The sequence below is a fragment of the Microcaecilia unicolor genome, chromosome 5, assembly GCF_901765095.1.
Source record: "Microcaecilia unicolor chromosome 5, aMicUni1.1, whole genome shotgun sequence".
NCBI lineage: Eukaryota > Metazoa > Chordata > Amphibia > Gymnophiona > Siphonopidae > Microcaecilia > Microcaecilia unicolor.
Window position 1 is genome coordinate 192783972 of NC_044035.1, and position 22328 is coordinate 192806299.

The 22328-nt window shown below is 44.8% G+C and overlaps 1 protein-coding gene across 1 annotated transcript in view; it reads left to right on the forward strand.

Moving 5' to 3' along the window:
- The window catches only part of CFDP1 (craniofacial development protein 1), a 669081-nt gene that overhangs the window by 37511 nt on the left and 609242 nt on the right, over positions 1-22328 (forward strand). Inside the window, 1 exon segment of the mRNA XM_030203683.1 lies at positions 13337-13484. Within this exon segment, the coding sequence (XP_030059543.1) occupies positions 13418-13484 (67 nt within the window). The 5' untranslated portion in view covers positions 13337-13417.

The window sequence follows — 22328 nt, forward strand, 5'->3', positions numbered from 1 at the left end:
TAAATTTTTGATCTTTGCAGCTTCTCCTCTATGTATTTTTTTCACCATTCTTCTCATTTTATCATAGTCTCCTTTTTTGAAATTTAAATGCTAATGTATTGGCTTTCCTGTTTGTACTTACTCCAGAGATTATATCAAATCTGATCATGTTGTGGTCACTGTTATCAAGCGGCACCAGCACCATTACTTCCAGCACCAGATCTAGACCTAAGGACAAGGTCTAGAATTGTTCCCTCTCTTGTTGGCTCCTGAAGCACCTGCTCCATAAAGTAGTCCTTGATATGCCCCAGCATATATGTCAGACCTAATAGAACTACCACCCAGAAACACAAAAAAATCTTCTCGCACATTCCTCAATCTTCATCCTCCCAAGTGCAAAGGCTTGAAATATAAATTAATGCATGCATCAACCTTTTCCTATACAAGCACACAGCTCTGGAACGCGTTGCCATGCAACCTGAAAACGGTCTATGAATTGACCAACTTCCGCAAACTATTGAAAACTTATCTCTTTGACAAAATATATCACAAAGATCAACACGTGTAACTGCACTATCTTTAATATATCCAGAAATGTTCTTTAATGTCTTTTGCTCTAAAACTATCATATATTTCACCACCATGTAACCCAAAACTCTCTGTAAAACCAATTGTATATTCTCTTCTACCTCCAGCATCCATGATGAATTGTAAGCCACATTGAGCCTGCAAAGAGGTGGGATAATGTGGGATACAAATGCAATAAATAAATAAATAAATTTCATCAAGGAATTTTACCTTTCTAGCATGCTGTGATGTTACATTTACCCAGTCAATATTGGGTAATTGAAATTGCCCATTATTATTGTGTTCCCCAGTTTATCCTCCCTTGATAACATTTTAACATCTGTCTATTCATCCTGGCCAGGTGGACGGTAGCACACTCCTATCACTATCCTTTCCCCCTTTACACATGAATTTCAATCTATAGGGATTTCAAGATGTGTTTTTGTGTTTTACAGAATTTTTAATCTATTTGATTAACATATAAGGGAAGGGAAATGGGACGTGATATACCACCTTTCTGTGGTATTTTGCAACTACATTCAAAGCGGTTTACATATATACAGGTACTTATTTTGTACTTGGGGCAATGAAAGGGTTAAGTGACTTGCCCAGAGTCACAAGGAGCTGCAGTGGGAATCAAACCCAGTTCCCCAGGATCAAAGTCCGTTGCACTAACCACTAGGCTACCCCTCTATCAATTCAATTCACCTTATCACTACGATATAATTTGTATCCTGGTATGATAGTGTCCCGCTGGTTATCCTCCTTCCACCAGGTCTCAGACATGCCTGTTTCTTAATTAAGTGCAATATATTCTAACTCCTGGTGTCCAATTGATTTCACTGTCTGGCTACATTGGAAAACAATTACTTTAAGCTGGTGTGCTGAACGAGGGGGCAAAGAAATAGAGGATAGGGGCTGAGATGCAGTTTTACATATGCTTGCTATTAAATAATATTATACCTTGTTTTTCCTGATTATAAGATCTTTTCTAATATTTTTGGTTGTCCTGTTAATTTATATGGCTCTTTTTGGGGTAAAACAGTCATGTTCTGGGGAGAAGGCAAATAAGGAAGGGGAATTTAGAGAGACTGGATCTCGGGGTGGGGGAGGGGACTGGAAGTGTAGTTGGAGGGAAGGATAGTCAAATCATGGAGCAGCAACTCCAATCCCCTCAGTCATTCTCTCATCCTTCAGCATCTTCTATCCCCTCCCTCTTGACCCCACATCCCTTCTCTTTCTCTTCATCCTGCTATACTTTTTCTGATCCTCTCATGTCCCCCTACAAGCTCTCAGGTTCTCTCCCTCTCTTCTCCTCCCTTCTCCCTTCCTGTCATTTATGTTCTATCCCAGCTTTGTAGGAGAGGAGGATAGCAGCAGTACAGTATTTTCAGTCCTTCTCATGCACGTTGTCATGCTTTGAACCACATGGACCATTTTTGTGTTGCTTAGTTCACAGCCTGACACAGTGGACCTGGGCAGTGAAGATCAGTAAAACTGGTCTTTTATTAGAGTTGCATGAGGAAGACTGGGAGAGAGAGAGAGAAGTCTCTTTTCCGCCAAGTCCCCTGAAGTTTGACAAACCAAATAAGTACATAAGTACATAAGTAATGCCATACTGGGAAAAGACCAAGGGTCCATCGAGCCCAGCATCTTGTCCACGACAGCGGCCAATCCAGGCCAAGGGCACCTGGCAAGCTTCCCAAACGTACAAACATTCTATACATATTATTCCTGGGATTTTGGATTTTTCCAAGTCCGTTTAGTAGCGGTTTATGGACTTGTCCTTTAGGAAACCGTCCAACCCCTTTTTAAACTCTGCTAAGCTAACCGCCTTCACCACATTTTCCGGCAATGAATTCCAGAGTTTAATTACACGTTGGGTGAAGAAAACTTTTCTCCGATTTGTTTTAAATTTACTACACTGTAGTTTAATCGCATGCCCCCTAGTCCTAGTATTTTTGGAAAGCGTGAACAGACGCTTCACATCCACCTGTTCCACTCCACTCATTATTTTATATACCTCTATCGTGTCTCCCCTCAGCCGTCTCTTTTCCAAGCTGAATAGCCCTAGCCTCCTTAGTCTTTCTTCATAGGGAAGTCGTCCCATCCCCGCTATCATTTTAGTCGCCCTTCGCTGCACCTTTTCCAATTCTACTTTATCTTTCTTGAGATGCGCCGACCAGAATTGAACACAATACTCAAGGTGCGGTCGCACCATGGAGCGATACAACGGCATTATAACATCCTCACACCTGTTTTCTATACCTTTCCTAATAATACCCAACATTCTATTTGCTTTCCTAGCCGCAAATGATCTCATTTATACTCTCAACCATATATATGGCAATTAATCCATTTATACATAATTCCATAGCATCAGCAAAACATGTTTCTCAGAATGCTGAACCTAAATCTAAGCAAATATGCTAAAAGTCTAAGGGCTTAGTACAATAGAAAAAGCCTGTTACATAGCATTCCTCAACTGCTGTGGACAAACCAAGGTAGCTATTCTCTGAAATGCCTTATCATGTAGTTCTAATAGCACCATATTACTGAAGTGAACTGGGGTATACATTTGAGGTACTTTGGCTTTAGCCATGCATTTACACATAAGGCTGGAGAACATTGGCATAAAATACAAATAATTCCAGTTATGACCACTAGTATTTGAACTATCTTCTTTCCTTCTAATCACTTTATCTTTTTACTCTGAAGTTCTGCAGATATCTGCAGTCAACTTCATATGCTACCTATTTTCTTATTCAAACATCACTACTTTTTCTTACATAAAGAGGCAAATACATTTAAGATTCCATCCTCTTATGAGTTTATCACTCCACAGGTAATTAGTAAATATGCCTTTCACTTATTCAAGAAAGGAGTCTGTCCTTAGGCTCTCCTAAGAAAGGCTTTGAAGTGCAGGCTGGATTTTGTTCGGACATTCAGGCCATTCTCATATATAGAGGTGTTGAGATTTGGGAGACCATGCTGGAATCCATCATGCTTTCAAGTTCAGCTTTTCGTTCCCTAATTGGGAAACCTCTGCCTCTGGGTGAAGAAAATGTTTGGGTTTTACTCCTGAGATAGCATCTGTTGAATTAGCTATAGCCCCATCTCATATCAGCAGGTGATACCTTCTTTTTCTTCACTTCACTTATGTAAATCTCTTTTGTTTTGCTAAAAAAAAGAAACAAAAAAAAAAAAGAAACTATAGTCTGAAGTGCAGTATTCACTTTGCCCACATGCTGATTAATACAGAGAGTTCCCAGACCGTTGCTAGGGGAGAACAAAGAACTACCTTAATGTCTGACAATTCACCATTAGAAACATTTAATTCCAGGGACATGCAACTAAATGCAGTGAGAAAAGAGACTAAGGGCAAGATGCACTAAAGACTCGTTAAAGCCCTTTCCTTACCGATTCCCTTAGCGAGTCGGTAAGGAACGGGCATGCATCAAGGAATAGGAATGCAAATGAGCTGCTCATTGTAACTCGCTTGCATTCTCTATTCCGTCGTTAAACAGTCGGCCGGTCAAGCATGCGCAGAGCAGCCAAGTGTTATGCTGGCTGCTCTGCGCATGCCAAGGACATCCGAGATCGCCGCCTCCCAATAAAAAAAAAACCCGTCCATTTTGGCCGTCATTCCCCCCGGCAATAATAATAATACACTGGCTGCCACTTAAGGAATGCATCACGTGCAAGATCTGCACATTAGTTCATAAAATCATTCACGGAGATGCGCCAGCCTACATGCTAGACCTTGTTGACCCAGGAATGCTAAATGGTCAGCCCATACATTCCTTAACTTACACTTCCCAAGCTGTAAAAAACTGAAATACAGACTAAAACATGCTTCCAGCTTTTCATACACGGGCACACAGATGTGGAATGCACTACTACGTAACTTAAAAACAGCCTACGAACTAACTAACTTTCGTAAATCTCTGAAGACATATCTCTTCAACAAGGCATACCACAACGTTCAATAACTGTAACTACAACACATTACCACGCGACCTCCATTTTGATTGATCTCTTTCTATGCCTGTATGCTTAATTTTATCATGTCAACCTATTCTCTATGTAACACCAATTGCAACGTATACTCTGGAATGGTGAATGCCATAACGGAGCTTTGTAAGCCACATTGAGCCTGCAAATAGGTGGGAAAATGTGGGATACAAATGCAACAAATAAAATAAATAAAAACGGCTTTTTGGGCAGTGCTTCACTCAGCTGAGAGACTGAGTGAAGCACTGCCAAAAAAGACATTTTTATTATTAAGGGGGCCAAAATGGACGTTTTTTTAGATGGGTGCCCATTTTGGCCGCCTTCCCCCCTTGCAATAACGAAAACGTCTTTTTTGGCAGTGCTTCACTCAGCTGAGAGACCTGGAAGTCTTTGAGCCAATCACAGCGTGTTTAGCTCGGGCTAAACGAGTTGTGATTGGCTCAGAGACTTCCAGGTCTCTCAGCTGAGTGAAGCACTGCCAAAAAGACGTTTTTATTATTAAGGGGGCCAAAATGGACTTTTTTTTAGATGGGTGCCCATCTTGGCCGCCTTCCCCCCTTGCAATAATAAAAACGTCTTTTTTGGCAGTGCTTCACTCAGGTGAGAGACCTGGAAGTCCCTGAGTCAATCACAACGCATGTAGCCGAGTTAAACGCACTGTGATTGGCTCAGAGACTTCCAGGTCTCTCAGCTGAGTGAAGCACTGCCAAAACAGACGTTTTTATTGTTGCAAGGGGGAAGGCGGCCAAAATGGACGGGTTTTTTTTTTGGATAGGTGCCCATTTTGGCCGTCTTCCCCCCCCTGCAATAATAAAAACGTCTTTTTTGGCAGTGCTTCACTCAGCTGAGAGACCTGGAAGTCTCTGAGCCAATCACAGCGCGTTTAGCTCAGCTACACGCGTTGTGATTGGCTCAGGGACTTCCAGGTCTCTCAGCTGAGTGAAGCACTGCCAAAAAAGATGTTTTTATTATTGCAGGGGGGGAATGACGGCCAAAATAGACGTTTTTATTATTGCACTGACGAGCACTTGATTTTTTTCCCCCGTTTTTTTGTTTTTTTTACTTTTGTAGCAGTTTTTCAATCCCGCGCAGCTTCAACGAGAGGTACAGACCTCTCGTTAGATTTTCCAGTGTTAAGGCAATCGGAACAGGTTAGTGCATCTCATTACAATAGGGTTTCTACACAATTTGCTCATCTGCATTCCGTTTTCGTTAACTGCTACCGTCGGAAAAAAGTCTTTAGTGCATTCCAGGGTTTACTACTTGCTCGTTAATGGCTCGTTAAGTTTAGTGCATCTGGCCGTAAAACAGAAAAAATAAAACATAAACATTGGAAATCCATAATATTATGCAACTCTAAAAGCAAATCAACTGACTGGGTCCTGTGTTAATTAACTTTTGTTCTCTGAAGCATGTCAACAAGCCAAAAAGCAGTAGAGAGAGCTTTCCTCACACTTGGGTACCAATTTGTGGAATCTACATAATTTTTTGAGAAATAAAATCTATTGTACCAAAAGAGATCAGTAAAACTGGTCTCTTATTACAGCCACATACTATTTCTTGTTGGCAGTAAGGAGGGAAGACTGGTAGAGAAGTCTCTCTTCTTCCAAGTCCCCTGAAGTTTGAAAAGCAAATGCTCTCTTCCTTGTCATCAAGCAGATGCAGCCATTACAGATGGGTTGTGTCCATCAACCAGCAGAGGGAGATAGAGAGCACACTTTTTTCAGTGCCTCATACCAGCTTGCTCCACTGCCTCTCTTGAGTATTCTCTATCTTCCCTAGCAGAGTGGCTGCAGCTTTTTCGAGCTCCATCTAAAATCTGCCTGGAGGTTGCTCCTGTGCTTTTGCCAGTTGTTAGCAGGGGTGTTGGAGGCTATAGCAGCTTCACTTTAAAGGCACATAGGTTCGCCCTTTCCCTTCCTTACCCATACCTTCGTGGATGTGGACACATTGCTTAGCTTTCCCTGTCCTTCCCCATCAACAGTGGATGCAGGCACTTAAGTTCGCCCTTTCCCTGCCTTTCCCACTCACCTGAGCCTCCGGAGTTCTATTTACCTCTGCTTTCCTCACAGCGTAATAAAAAAAAAAAAAGTCGCGTCGTGCTTTGGTGCTTAGACGCTGGAACAGAGGTTTTTCCTTGCCTTTTTCTGTGGGACCGGAGCTGTGATACTCGGTCCAGTGAGGTACGAGAGTTTTTCTGACTCCTCCGGGGTGGGCCCGCGATCGGGGTGATTTTGGCGCGAACCGCCATTTTGAATTTTACCGCCGTTTTCAGCGATGGCTGCGGAGACAGTAAAGTGCTGTTCCAAGTGTGGCAAGCGCAGATCAGCAGCGGGGCTCTGTAAATCGTGCTGTACAGACGTTAGAGCCGGCCCAAGCATGGCGAGCGACAATTCTTCGCGCTCTGAGCTGGTAGCGGGCGCCATTTTGAATTTACCACATGGCGCGACCTCCGCTGAGACGGAGAGTCCTGAGCCCGGGGGAGGCCTCGGAGTGAGGCTGATATGGGAGCTACTAGCCCCGGCAGAGATCCGGGTGCCCGGGGTGAGTTTTTCTCCCCTGATATTGTCTTATTAATGCATAAAGCATACATGCTTAAAAGAGCTCTCCCACAAAGCCCGGCATGGGCCTCTTCTAATGCCCCCCCCCCCGGTGGATTCTAGCCTGGGTATGTCCTCTGAGGCGTTATTCCATGATAATTGGCAGAATATGAAGCGCAGAAGGGCTCATTCCCCTTCAGAGAGTGCTGCACCTCCATTTCCCCCCGCCGTGGTCGGGCTGAGAGGATTCAGAGGACTCTGGCAGGCCTTCATGGTCTGAGGAGCCAGAGTCTGGTGCAGAAGTGACTCAGGATCTGGACGATCCCTCCGCGGTGCGGAGTTTCCACTGTGATGAGCTGCCAGCGTTTATTTCTGATGCCCTGCAGGCTCTCTCTATTGAGGACCCTGCCAGTGGCACAGCCTCCTCTGTGAATCCTAGGATGGCTAGTACCAAAAAGCCTGCTCGAGCCTTTCCTTTGCATGACTCCATCCAAGAGCTTATTTCGGCTCAATGGGCTGACCCCGAGGGACCTTTGAAAGTTTCCAGGGCTATGGGGCAATTATACCGTCTGAGTGAGGAGCATATGGCTCGCTTTGCTATGCCTAAAGTGGATGCCCTAGTCACAGCTGTGACAAAGAGAACTACCCTCCCTGTTGAAGGAGGTGTTGCCCTGAAGGATATTCAAGACCGTAGACTGGAATCAGCAATTAAACGGTCATTTGAAATTGCAGGTCTCACTATTCAGGTGTCTGCATGCAGTTGTTATGCTGCTAGAGCCTGCCTGGCTTGGTTGCAACAGGCAGTGGAACAGCCCGGTGATGGAGCGGAGCCCTTTTCAGATGTGGCTCCGCGGATGGAGTCGGCCTTGTCCTTCCTTGCTGACGCCCTTTATGATACTGTCAGAGCTTCGGCTAAACACATGGTAGTAGCAGTGGCGGCTCACCATCTTCTTTGGCTACGGCATTGAGCGGCGGACATGGCCTCTAAGCAAAGGTTGGTGAAGTTGTCCTTTCAAGGCCTTCTCCTGTTTGGTGAGGAGTTGGAGAAAATTGTGAGGGGCCTGGATGAGGCTAAACCCCAGCGCTTGCCCGAAGATAGGCCTCGGCCTTCCTCTAAGGGTGCGGCGGTCCACTCCTCTTACAGACCTCGCTTCCGTGAAGCTCGAAGGTACTGCCCGGGGCGTTCTGCTGGGTTCACTTCTGGTGCCCGTTTTCAGCAGAGGATCTCCTTTCGCTCGGACAAACGTTCCACAGCCACTGGCTCAAGGCCTGGAGTTCAGGGGCGACCCTCTCAATGATGGTGCGCCGGCCCTCTCCTCAAGTCCTGTCATCGGAGGACGTCTTTCCCTCTTTGCCGAGGAGTGGGCCAACATTTCCTCAGATCAGTGGGTCTTGGACCTGATCAGAGGCGGTTACAGAATAGAATTCGATGCCCCTGTAAGAGACGTGTTTGTGGAGTCCCGATGCGGTTCTGCTGCCAAAAGGGCGGCGGTAGAGGTGACTTTACAAGGTCTGATTCAGATAGGGGCCGTGTCCCCGGTACCTCCCGCCAAACACGGCTGCGGCCGCTACTCCATCTACTTTGTGGTGCCGCGAAAAGGAGGGTCTTTTCGCCCTATTCTGGACTTAAAAGAATTAAACAAGTCCCTAAGAGTGCGGCATTTTCACATGGAAACCCTGCGCTCCGTCATTGCAGCGGTACAGCCAGGAGAGTTTCTCACGTCTCTGGACCTGAAAGAAGCTTACTTGCACATTCCAATTTGGCCCCCCGCACCAGAAATTTCTGAGGTTTGCGGTGATGGGAAAGCATTTCCAGTTTCGGGCCTTGCCTTTTGGCCTCGCCACAGCTCCCCGCACCTTTTTGAAGGTTATGGTGGTAGTAGCTGCTTTTCTAAGGCGAGAGGGTATTCGGGTTCACCCGTACCTGGATGACTGGCTCATTCGAGCAAACTCTGCTGCAGAGAGTTAGCATATAACAGCCAGAGTGGTCTCAGTACTTCATTCTCTGGGCGGGGTCGTCAATTGGGCCAAAAGTCACCTGACCCCCTCGCAGTCTCTAGAATATTTGGGGGCCAGGTTCGACACAGCCTCGGGGTATGTGTACCTACCTGAGCAAAGGCAGTGCAAGCTTCAGAATCAGGTCCGTCTGCTCCTGAGGATGCCCTGCCCGCGAGCTTGGGACATTGTCCAGCTGCTTGGATCGATGACGGCCACCATGGAACTGGTGCCCTGGGCGAGAGCACACCTGAGACCTCTACAGTATGCTCTACTCCAAAGATGGTCTCCAGTATCTCAGGATTATCAATGCAGACTCTCTTGGCTCCCTGCGGCCTGACTCAGCATGGAGTGGTGGGCCTCAGACAGCATGTTGCGGCGAGGAATGCCGCTGGTGCTCCACGATTGGTGCCTAGTGGTGACAGATGCCAGTCTGAAGGCTGGGGCGCACATTGCAAGGGGAAGCATGCCCAGGTCTATGGACACCCGAGGAGTCGGAGTGGTCCATCAACCGCCTAGAGTTGAAAACGGTGTTTCAGGCGCTTCTGGCCTTTCAAGTGACTCTGGAGGGGCTGGCTGTCAGAGTGATGTCAGACAACACGACAGCAGTGGCCTACATAAATCGACAAGGCGGCACTCAGTGCAGAGCTCTAGCCGTGCAGGCCGAACAAATTTGCCACTGGGCTGAGCTGCATCTACAGTTTCTGTCGGCAGCTCACATTGCAGGTCAGAGCAACGTGCAAGCCGATTATCTAAGCAGGCATCAGATCGATTCAGCGGAGTGGGAACTTGCAGACGAAGTGTTCCTGCAGATATGTGCCAAGTGGGGCAAGCCCGTGATGGATCTAATGGCGACAAGCACCAATGCCAAAGTCCCGTCCTTCTTCAGCAGACGGAGAGATCCTCACGTGGCGGGGTTGGATGCCTTGGCTCAACCCTGGCCTCCGGGCCTACTGTATGTGTTCCCTCCATGGCCCTTGATAGGGAGAGTGCTCCTGCGGATTCGGCTGCATCCAGGAGAAGTGGTTCTCGTCGCCCCGGATTGGCCCAGGAGGCCTTGGTATGCGGACCTCCGACAGATGCTCGTAGAGGATCCTCTTCAGTTACCTCTGGTTCCCAACCTGTTGTCACAGGGTCCGGTGACCATGGAGGATGCCGGCCGATTTGGTCTTATGGCCTGGCGATTGAGAGGGCGCAATTGAGAGGCAGAGGCTATTCCAATAAAGTAGTTTCCACTCTCCTGCAAGCCCGCAAGCGTTCCACTTCCGTGGCTTATGCCGGGATGTGGCGCCAGTTTAAAGTCTGGTGTGCTTCCAGAGAGATCACACCCCTGCGGGCTCCTGTCTCGCCGATTCTGGACTTTTTGCAGGATGGTGTACAAAAAGGCTTGGCCTATAATTGCCTGCAGTTGCAAGTTGCAGCGTTGGCCTCCCTGCATGGCAAGGTTGAAGGCGTGTCTTTAGCTGCTCATCCGGATGTGGTACGGTTTCTTAGAGGGGTGCTTCGGCTCTGTCCTCCTGTGCGTGCACCTTGTCCAGCTTGGAACCTGGGGCTAGTGCTGAAGGCCCTTCAGGGTGCTCCATTTGAACCGCTTCGGCATGCTTCAGAGAAAGATTTGACACTGAAGGCCATCTTTTTAGTGGCCATTACTTCGGCGAGACGGGTGTCAGAACTCCAGGCGCTGTCCTGTAGAGACCCTTTTCTGCAGTTTTCAGAGTCCGGGGTCATGGTTCGGACCGTGCCTTCCTTCTTGCCTAAGGTGGTTTCAGCGTTTCACCTAAACCAACCTATTTTCTTGCCCTCCTTTGTCGAGGAGGAGTTTCCAGAATCTTTTGGGCAATTGCACCTGTTGGACATTCGCAGGACTCTGCTGCAGTATCTGCGAGTTACTAACTCTTTCAGGACCTCTGATCATCTGTTTGTTTTGCTTTCAGGTCCTCGCAGAGGGTCTCCAGCGTCTAAAGCCACTATTGCCTGCTGGCTTAAAGAATCTATCTTTTCAGCTTATTTGCTTGCCGGCTGGCCTCCGCCTGATGCCTTTAAGGCGCATTCCACTAGAGGAATTTCCTCTTCTTGGGCTGAAACTGGAGCACTCTCTCTTCAAGAGATTTGTAGTGCAGCAACATGGGCTTCTAAGCTCTCTTTTGCCCGACATTACAGGCTGGATGTGGCTGCCAGGAGGGACGCACATTTTGGAGCGCAAGTGCTGGCGCGTGGTGTGGCTTGTTCCCACCCTATCTAGGGATTGCTTTGATACATCCCATCTGAAATGGCTGCATCTGCTTGATGACAAGGAAGGGAAAATTAGGTTCTCACCATGATAATTTTCTTTCCTTTAGTCATAGCAGATGCAGCCATGATTCCTCCCTGTCTGATGCTATCTGCTGTAAATCTATTTCAGGTTCTGTTCATGTTTCCTGGAGGTTCCGTCCTTGGGAGAAAGTCAGAAAACAGTCTTCAGGATTCTTGTTCAATTAAAGGAGGAAGACTTAATTCCCTCCAGTTTCATGTTTTGGAGGATGAGTTTATTCCCTCCGGGAGGATGAGTTTATTCCCTCCGGTTATGTCTCAGTGGAGGATGAGTTTATGCCCTCCGGGAGGATGTTTCATTCCCTCCATTCTGAGTTAATGCCCTTTGTTGTAGGGACATCGTTCGCTGTGAGGAAAGTACTACTACTACTACTACTTAGCATTTCTATAGTGCTCCCAGGGTTACGCAGCTCTGTACAAGTTTAACATGGGGAAGGACAGTCCCTGCTCAAGAGAGCTTACAATCTAAAGGAAAGCTCATGTTATTCCCATTGCGGTTTGCCATACTGCTTTGGAAGCTTCAAATACTGAAGAGAGGCAGTGGAGCAGGCTGGTATGAGGCACTGAAAAAAGTGTGCTCTCTATCTCCCTCTGCTGGTTGATGGACACAACCCATCTGTAATGGCTGCATCTGCTATGACTAAAGGAAAGAAAATTATCACGGTAAGAACCTAATTTTCCCATTTATACCCTCACCAAATATGTGATAATTAATCCATCTACACAGAATTGTATAGCATCAGCATGCTGAACTTAATCTAGGCAATTATGCTAAAAGTCTAAAGTATAAGGGCATAGTACAATGGAAAAAGCCTGTTACATAGCATTTTCATCTACTTTTAATAATAGAATAACATTTATAACCTGTTCTCTTCAGTTAAACTCATAGTATGATTTACTTTTCCAAAAGAAGATATCTATCACAAATACTGGTCAGTCTCAGACCTTTTTTAACATCTCTTATCTAAAGGCCTTTCTTTGTCAATATAGATAAGAGAGGTCTGCAATAAAGATGGCTTCTGTTTGCACATTCTGGCCTTCTAGTCGGGTGGAATCTGTTAAGCTAGGATTTGTCAATAACTCATGTTAATGTTAACTCTAACTTTTTCAGTTTCACAATTACTACTGTCTTTTTCTACTGGTAAACTGGGATGGGTACAGCACAGGATAAGGAGGAGGGAGAAGACAGCTTCCATCATTGTGAACCGTTCTTGTTCCCTCTTGTTCTTTCTCAGTCTTCTCCTCCATTCCCCTGGTTGCTAATATGCTGCCTTGGTCTTTCTTAGTAGTAGTAGTAGATTTTATTTTCCAAAGCAGTGGCTGAAGAGGTTAGCAGTGAGAGTTGTTGGCAATGCTCTCACTACTCCGTCTATACTACTGTGATGAAGACTGCAGATTGCAACTCCTTGGGCTCCCTCAATCCGAGTCCCCTTAAAGAGACCTTTAACTGGTGGATAAAATTAGAATTAAATGTAAAAAAATAAATAAAAGTCCCACACTACTGCTGTGGGCTGGATGAAGGGACTAGGTGAAACACAAATTGCATGTGGGCCTCATGACAACACTGCCTAAGTGATTCTATTTCATTATTTAACTGGATTGATAAATCCAAGTATGTATTGCATACAGTTCCTTTCTCTGTACCACTACTGAGTGGTGCTCTCTACTTTCACTTGTTTTTGTGCTTAATGGTGGTGCAAAGAATCAGAAACATTTTATGAGAAGTTGGCTAGGTTAAATGGAATAGTTCTTCGAATTCCCTTTCAGTAATAGCACCAACATCCAGAGCAAGTTCTTTGAAGCATAATTGTTAATGTTTATGATTGAGTTCAGTGTCAGATCTGTTTACAAATCACTGAATTTTTATATGTATTTTTAAAAACTTTGTCTCATTGTATACTTTTTAATGCATGTTTTTTTCATTGTAACAGTGTTCCCATATGATAATTGTGCGTCCCAGAACTGGCAACACTTTGAGTTCTGAATCTTGATTCCAACACTTAGGGATCATAATGTCTGAGTCTAACTCTGACTCTGAGGATTATTGCTCTTCTGATGATGAGGACTACCTGCCTTCAGGTAAGCACTGGGATACATCCAGCAATATGCTTTAGGGTCATAAAGGACACAACGCTAGGAAGATGAGACTTATGAATCCAGAGGAGGCAGAGACCTCACCTCGTGGTGTCTGCAGGAAGAGCTTTCCTAATGCTTACTTCATGTATGCCTAGCAAAAGCAAGAGAGTTACTCAATACCCATCCATATCTGCAAGGGAGACTGGCCCAGTGTTTTCGAGTACTATAAAACAGTGGTTCTCAAATTAGCCAATTGGGTTTTCAGGATATCCCTAATGAATATGCATCACTACCACTTGACTAATATATTTTTTCTTTCTTTTTAAAGATACTATAAACACATTAACATGCACATTAGATTTTATAATCTTTATTATGAAAACTTCACTATCTAACAATAAAACGCTCTCTGTCAGACACTCTCACAATATCTTCTCCATATAATACATTCTACAAAACGCTCATCCTCAGTAGCAATCAAAACCAGCTGTAGCTCGTTTCCCAGTGTTCCAAATTGGTGACCCATTTCACCTTACAGCACTGTTCTCACAGATCGGAGACTACTACTACTACTACTTAACGTTTATAGAGCACTACTAGGGTTACGCAGCACTGTATAGTTTAACAAAGAAGGACAGTCCCTGCTCGAAGGAGCTTACATTCTAAAGGACGAAATGTCAAGTTGGGGCAGTCAAGATTTCCTGAATAGAGGTGTAGTGGTTAGGTGCCGAAGGTGACATTGAAGAGGTGGGCTTTGAGCAAGGATTTGAAGATGGGCAGGGAGGGGGCCTGGTGTATGGGCTCAGGGAGTTTATTCCAAGCATGGGGTGAGGCGAGGCAGAAAAGGCGGAGCCTGGAGTTGGCGGTGGTGGAGAAGGGTACTGAGAGGAGGGATTTGTCTTGAGAGCGGAGGTTACGGGTAGGAACGTAAGGGGAGATGAGGGTAGAGGGTTAAGGAGGGGCTGCAGATCGAGTGCATTTGTAGGTTAGTAGGAGAAGCTTGAACTGTATGCGGTACCTGATCGGAAGCCAGTGAAGTGACTTGAGGAGAGGGGTGATATGAGTATATCGGTCCAAGCGGAAGATAAGACGTGCAGCCGAGTTCTGAACGGACTGAAGGGGGGATAGATGGCTAAGTGGGAGGCCAGTGAGGAATAGGTTGCAGTAGTCAAAGCGAGAGGTAATGAGAGAGTGGACGAGAGTTCGGGTGGTGTGCTCAGAGAGGAAAGGGTGAATTTTGCTAATGTTATAGAGGAAGAAGCGACAGGTCTTGGCTATCTGCTGGATATGCGCAGAGAAGGAGAGGGAGGAGTCGAAGATGACTCTGAGGTTGCGGGCAGATGAGACGGGGACGATGAGGGTGTTATCAACTGAGATAGAGAGTGGAGGGAGAGGGGAAGTGGGTTTGGGTGGGAAGACTATAAGCTCGGTCTTGGCCATGTTCAGTTTCAGGTGGCGGTTGGACATCCAGGCAGCAATGTCGGATAAGCAAGCCGATACTTTGGCCTGGGTTTCGGCAGTGATGTCTGGTGTGGAGAGGTAAAGCTGGGCGTCGTCAGCATAAAGATGATATTGGAAACCATGAGATGAGATCAGGGAGCCCAGGGAAGAGGTGTAGATTGAAAAAAGAAGGGGTCCAAGGACAGATCCCTAAGGAACTCCAACAGAGAGTGGGATGGGGGTGGAGGAAGAACCATGAGAGTGTACTCTGAAGGTACGGTGGGAGAGATAAGAGGAGAACCAGGAGAGGACAGAGCCCTGGAACCCAAATGAGGATAGTGTGGCAAGAAGTAGGTTGTGATTGACAGTGTCAAAAGCGGCGGATAGGTCGAGGAGGATGAGGATGGAGTAGTGACCTTTGGATTTGGCAAGGAACAGGTCATTACAGACTTTAGATAGCGCCGTTTCTGTTGAGTGTAGGGGGCGAAAGCTGGATTGAAGTGGATCGAGGATGGCATGAGAGGAGAGAAAATCAAGGCAATGGCTATGAACGGCACGTTCAAATATCTTGGAGAGGAAGGGTAGGAGGGAAATGGGGCGGTAGTTGGAGGGACAGGTAGGGTCAAGTGATGGTTTTTTGAGGAGTGGTGTGACATCACAAGTTATTAACCAAAATGTTTATTTCGGCATGCCTCCAAATCCTTATTAGTTTCTGAGAAGAACTCATTAATCCTGTGGAATGCTTGGCATCTATTCCATCCACTGATATTAAATATCTTCTGGTCCCATAAACTTTTGTGGTCCCAACACTAGCCGTGTTTCTTTTTGTAACTTCATCTACACCTTATATATATCTCCTGCCAAAAATTCATAAAGATCTTCAGAACCCTCTGGGTAGACCTATGGAGGCATATTTTCAAAGCACTTAGCCTTCCAAAGTTCCATAGGTTTCTATGGAACTTTGGAAGGCTAAGTGCTTTGAAAATATGCCTCATGATCTCTACTGTAAATTCTGTACTTGAACCATTGTCGAGATTTGTGGATTACATCCTGGAACCAATGCTTAAAAAATAGAATCATTTATTAAGGGTTCTTCTCATATGCTGTGGCTCTTGGTGGATCTGAAGGGGATTCCTAAGGATGCTTGGTTTGTTACCCTTGATGTTACAAGACTCTATACAAACATACCTCAGGAAGCAACGTTGTCAATTATTAAGGATAACTTGGATAAACAATAGCCAACTCCTTGTATCTCCACTACCTTTCTGATGGAGTTAGCTACATTGGTGATTACAAAAACTTTCTTCTGGGATAAAGGTACATACTATCTCCAGCAACATGGTGTAGTGACAGGGGCTACGTTAGCCCCTTCCGTAACTGCCTTATATATGGCAACATTTGAAGAACAGTTCATCTATCCAGTGGCGCAGTTTACCTCAGTGATGATCTGGAAGTGTTTTTTGGATGATATCTTTTTGATTTGGACGGGTTCTTATGAATCATTATTGGACTTTATTACTTGGATAAATACTCTGAATCCTAATTTGAAATTTACTGCTACTTGTAATCAAAAGTGTATTAACTTTTTGGATATACGCATTGAAAAAGTGAATGATTGAGTAGATACTACAATTTTTCGCAAGTTTACTGATCGAAATAATTACTTACACTTTATATGAGTTTTCATCCTTATCATCTAAGCAGTAAACTGCTGATTGGACAGTTCCTTAGATTGAGAAGATTATGTGCATCGATACTTGAATTTAAATATCAAGCTGATCTATTAACATCTAGGTTCTTCTAATTATCTGACCAAAAACGAGATGAGGAAAATGAAGAAAAATTGATATGTGTTCTGCCTTTTTCATCTTTGTCTAAATATATAGTACAATTGATTATGACACATTGGTATGGTTTGCAGATGGAAGAAGTTTTCGAAAATAAATATATGATTACCTTTTCCAGAGCTAGGAATATAGGTGAACTGTTATCTACGAAAAAGAAGAAAATGGTGGTAGAGAGAATGGATGTTTCTCAACAGTTGCCTTGTGGACATCGCCAATGGTGTTCACAATTGTTAATTGGATCAACGTGGATGGATCCCCAGTCTAAACAGATTATTAAATCGTGGGGAATAACAGATTGTTCTTCTTCAATGGTAGTGTATATCATCCAGTGTCCTTGTGACAAAATTTATGTAGGTAGAAGTAAACGAACAGTGAAGATACGTCTAAATGAACATAAATCACAGATTCTGACTGAGAAAATAGAAGCATCTTTAGTACAACATTGGACTGAATGTGGCCATCGGATCTCTGATCTTCGTTGGCGAATTATAGATCATATATCAGTGGGGTGGGAGGGAGGAAATATTGAAAAACTACTGAATTACAGAGAGCAATTTTGGATCTTTACCTTGAACGCTGTGAACCCTGGGGGTTGAATCATGAAACTGAGTGGATGACGTTGCTGTGATGTTATTGGTGGGAAGAGTAAGCTCCTGTGATGTGATTGGTGCTCCATTCAAAACAGCTGATGGGATTTAATTAAAAAAGAAAAAACGCCGTGGCCATTTTAAAACTTTGCGGTGCAAAGAAGATGCTGCTTGTTTGATAGTAGTAAATTGGATGTAATGTTTTCAGTCAAAAAGAATTGAAAAAGATTGTGTCTATCATAAAGATTTAATGCTTTATCTTTCTTATTAGGAGACAGTCCTTGATATAGCTTTTAGCGAAACTTGGATTCGTTTTGGCATGAGAAGTCTCCTTTGTCACAATATGTATTGTCTTATGGAAGACCTAAGGCTGATAACTAAAGAATTAAAGAACTGAAGAACTAAAGAAGATGAAGTTCTTTACGTTAAGTAGTTGGATTTTGTCTGAAAGAGAATTTTTGATAAAAGTAAATTTTTGATGAATATGCAATATAAAAATGAAAATATTTGATAGCAAAAGTCTTTGGATCAATGATGAATACGTGCCCACTTTAAGTTGTGTTTGGCTTGACAAATTGGGCCATAAAAGTGGAGTCATGTGCTTCTGACAGATCCAATACCTCTGTTGAAAAGATTATTTTGCTTTCTATGAATATTTGAACTTTATAGGAACTGGGCAGTTGGTTTGGATTTACCTGGACATGGCATAACTTGGACTGCTGCAATGATCATGATCAAATCTCAGCATGTTTTAGTGAATAGATTTGCACCTTTTTAAAAGAAATATGTGAAATAATATCAGTAAGAAACGCTGATTTAAATCATGGTGTTCTCTGGGTGATAATTAAATCATGTTTGCGATCTCTATTTTAAACTAATCATTGTGTGTTAGTTACTTCACAAAGTTTTATCCGATGGACCTTTCCCCTGTGGTCAAACTCACTCCACATTTAGCATTTCTGTCTCTTTCCTGCTGTCGTTGTCAAAATGGCAGTGATTTTTAAAAAAAGCCAACATCCACAGAAGGTGATCCCTCCACAGGAGAAATGGAAGTCAAATGTACGAACAGTGGATCCAAAAAAGGGGTCCTCTCACAAATGGTGTTTCCCAAACAAGGTCTTTATTAGAATCAATAAAATGACCCGACACGAGTCGTGTTTTGGCCACAAGGGCCTGCCTCAGGGGTTTATGAATAGAAACATAAACAATCAAAACCGCACATATCATAAAAATAAAAATAAATATAACAAATATTTGGATATATACAGATTAAATAAATACTAAATAATAATCAGAACATATAAAATAATTAAAATATTAACAAATATATATATAAAGAAACTAGTAAAAATGGCCCGTTTCTGGCGGTGATGAAACGGGTACTAGCGAGCAGGGGACTCCCTTCCCCTCCCCTTACGCGTGTCTCCCTGGTGGTCTAGAGGTACCTGTTCGGTGGGGGCAGGAAAGAAAGAGCCCCCTCTTTCCTGCCCTAGCGGTGGTGGTAGCATCCTTGCTACATCGTGTGGGAGTCCGGCTCTCAGCGTTTCAAAATGGCCGCCGAGAGTTGAAGTCTCGCGATGCAGCTTGAACTCTCGGCGGCCATTTTGAAACACCGAGAGCCGGACTCCCACACGATGTAGCAAGGATGCTACCACCACCGCTACGGGCAGGAAAGAGGGGGCTCTTTCTTTCCTGCCCCCACCGAACAGGTACCTCTAGACCACCAGGGAGACAGGCGGAAGGGAAGGGGAGGGGAGGAGAGGTGACAGGCAGGGAGGGACGTTGCTGAGGGTGAGTGTGGTACCGTGGGCGGGGCGGTAACTTCTAAGGGGCGGGGCTATGTGGGGAAAGGGGCCAGGTTGATGTGGATGTCCTGGGCGGCTGGGATTTTTTGGAAGGGGAGGAGTAGGTACTGCTCCCCGTGCGTTAATTAGCCTTGTTTTCGTGTTGCGCCCTCGACGTCATCACGTGTGACGCGAGGGCGGGGCATGAAGATGTTGTGTGGCTTCACCACCATGAAACCACGAACCGGTGTGTGAGTGACTTCAGTGACGTCAGTGTCCTCAGAACGTTGAGGCTGCGTTTTATTATAGTAGATATATATAGTAATTGACACATACTGAAAGGAACGTACCTATAGACCTTTGGTGCAAAACAATGGTGAAACAAATGACTCACGGTAAAATTGCCTAAGAAGGTATCTAGGATGAAGCATATATAAATATAATGAATTAAAATATATCAAAATAAATCTAATAAAATGATTATATATATAACCGTATATCACCAAAACCAACCATCGTACAGAGAAGATTATTTCATACTATACATTAAAAAGCAATCAGGAAAACATTTGTAAAAAATGTGTAAAAAAAGGTAAACAAAGGGGAGGACAAACAATATTTCATTTACATATATATTCATAGTAACATAGTAGATGACGGCAGATAAAGACCTGCATGGTTCATCCAGTCTGCCCATGACAAACTCATATGTGTATACCTTACCTTGAATTTGTACCTGTCCTTTTCAGGGCACAGACCATATAAGTCTGCCCAGCAGTATTTCCCGCCTCCCAACCACCAGTCCCGCCTCCCATCACCGGCTCTGGTACAGACCGTATAAGTCTGCCCTCCCCTATCCTCGCCTCCCAACCACCACCCCCTCTTCCCCCCCCAACTGCTCCACCACCCAATTTCAGCTAAGCTTCTGAGGATCCATTCCTTCTGCACAGGATTCCTCTATGCATATCCCACGCATGTTTGAACTCCATTACCGTTTTCATCTCCACCACCTCCCGCGGGAGGGCATTCCAAGCGTCCACCACCCTCTCTGTGAAAAAATACTTCCTGACATCTTTCCTGAGTCTGCCCCCCTTCAATCTCATTTCATGTCCTCTCGTTCTACCGCCTTCCCATCTCCGGAAAAGATTTGTTTGCGGATTAATACCTTTCAAATATTTGAACGTCTGTATCATATCACCCCTGTTCCTCCTTTCCTCCAGGGTGTACATGTTCAGGTCAGCAAGCCTCTCTTCATACGTCTTGGAACGTAAATCCCATACCATCCTCGTAGCTTTTCTTTGCACCGCTTCCATTTTTTTAACATCCTTCGCAAGATACGGCCTCCAAAACTGAACACAATACTCCAGGTGGGGCCTCACCAACGTCTTATACAGGGGCATTAAAACCTCCTTTCTTCTGCTGGTCACTCCTCTCTCTATACAGCCTAGCAATCTTCTAGCTACTGCCACCGCCTTGTCGCACTGTTTCGTCGCCTTCAGGTACTCAGATACTATCACCCCAAGATCCCTCTCCCCGTCCGTGCCTATCAGACTCTCCCCGCCTAACACATACGTCTCCCTTGGATTTCTACTCCCTAAGTGCATCACTTTGCATTTCTTCGCATTGAATTTTAATTGCCAAACGTTAGACCATTCTTCTAGCTTCTTCAGATCTTTTTTCAATTTTTCCACACCCTCCGGGGTGTCCACTCTGTTGGAAATCTTGGTGTCATCCGCAAAAAGGCAAACTTTACCTTGTAACCCTTCGGCAATGTCACTCACAAATATATTGAACAGAATGGGCCCCAGCACCGATCCCTTTCCTTCCTCCGAGCGAACTCCATTCACCACCACCCTCTGGCGTCTGTCCGTCAACCAGTTCCTAATCCAGTTCACCACTTCGGGTCCTATTTTCAGGCCGTCTAGTTTATTTAAGAGCCTCCTGTGGGGAACCGTGTCGAAAGCCTTGCTGAAATCTAAGTAGATGACGTCCATAGCACGTCCTTGATTTAATTCTCCGGTCACCCAGTCAAAGAATTCAATGAGATTCGTTTGGCACGATTTCCCTTTGGTGAAACCATGTTGTCTCGGATCTTGCAACTTATTGGCTTCCAGGAAATTCACTATCCTTTCCTTCAGCATGGCTTCCATTACTTTTCCAATAACCGAAGTGAGGCTTACCGGCCTGTAGTTTCCAGCTTCTTCCCTATCCTCACTTTTGTGAAGAGGGACCACCTCCGCCATTCTCCAGTCCCTCGGAACCTCTCCCGTCTCCAAGGATTTATTAAACAAGTCTTTAAGAGGACCCGCCAGAACCTCTCTGAGCTCCCTCAGTATTCTGGGGTGGATCCCGCCCAGCCCCATGGCTTTGTCCACCTTTAGCTTTCCAAGTTGTTGATACACACTCTTTTCCGTGAACTGCGCTCTATCCACCTCATTTTCAGGTGTACTTTTGCCAGTCTCTCTCGGTCCTTCCCCAGGGTTTTCTTCAGTGAAAACAGAACAAAAGTATCTATTTAGCAAATTGGCTTTTTCTTCATCATTTTCTACATAGCGTTTTGTTGTATCTTTTAGTCTCACAATTCCCTTTATAGTCTTTCTCCTTTCACTAATATACCTGAAGAAGTTTTTGTCTCCCCTCCTTACATTTCTAGCCATTTGTTCTTCCGCTTGCGCCTTCGCCAGACGTACCTCTCTCTTGGCTTCTTTCAGTTTCATCCGGTATTCCTCCCCGTGTTCCTCCTCTTGAGATTTTCTATATTTCTGGAACACTAACTCTTTAATCTTTATTTTCTCAGCCACTTGCTTTGAGAACCATATCGGTTTCCTTTTTCTCCTGCTTTTATTTACTCTCCTTACATAAAGGTCTGTGGCCCTGTTTATTACTTCTTTTAGCCTGGACCACTGTCCTTCCACTTCTCGTATGTCCTCCCAGCCCATCAGCTCCTTCCTCAGGTATTCTCCCATTTTGTTAAAGTCAGCTCGCTTGAAATCGAGGACTTTGAGTTTAGAGTGGCTGCCGTCCACATGAGCCGTTACATCAAAACAAACCGTTTGATGGTCACTGTTTCCCAGGTGCGCAGCTACTCGGACATTTGACACACTATCCCCATTCGTGAGCACCAGATCCAACGTGGCTCCCTCCCTCGTGGGTTCGTTCACCATTTGTCTGAGCAGAGCACTTTGGAAA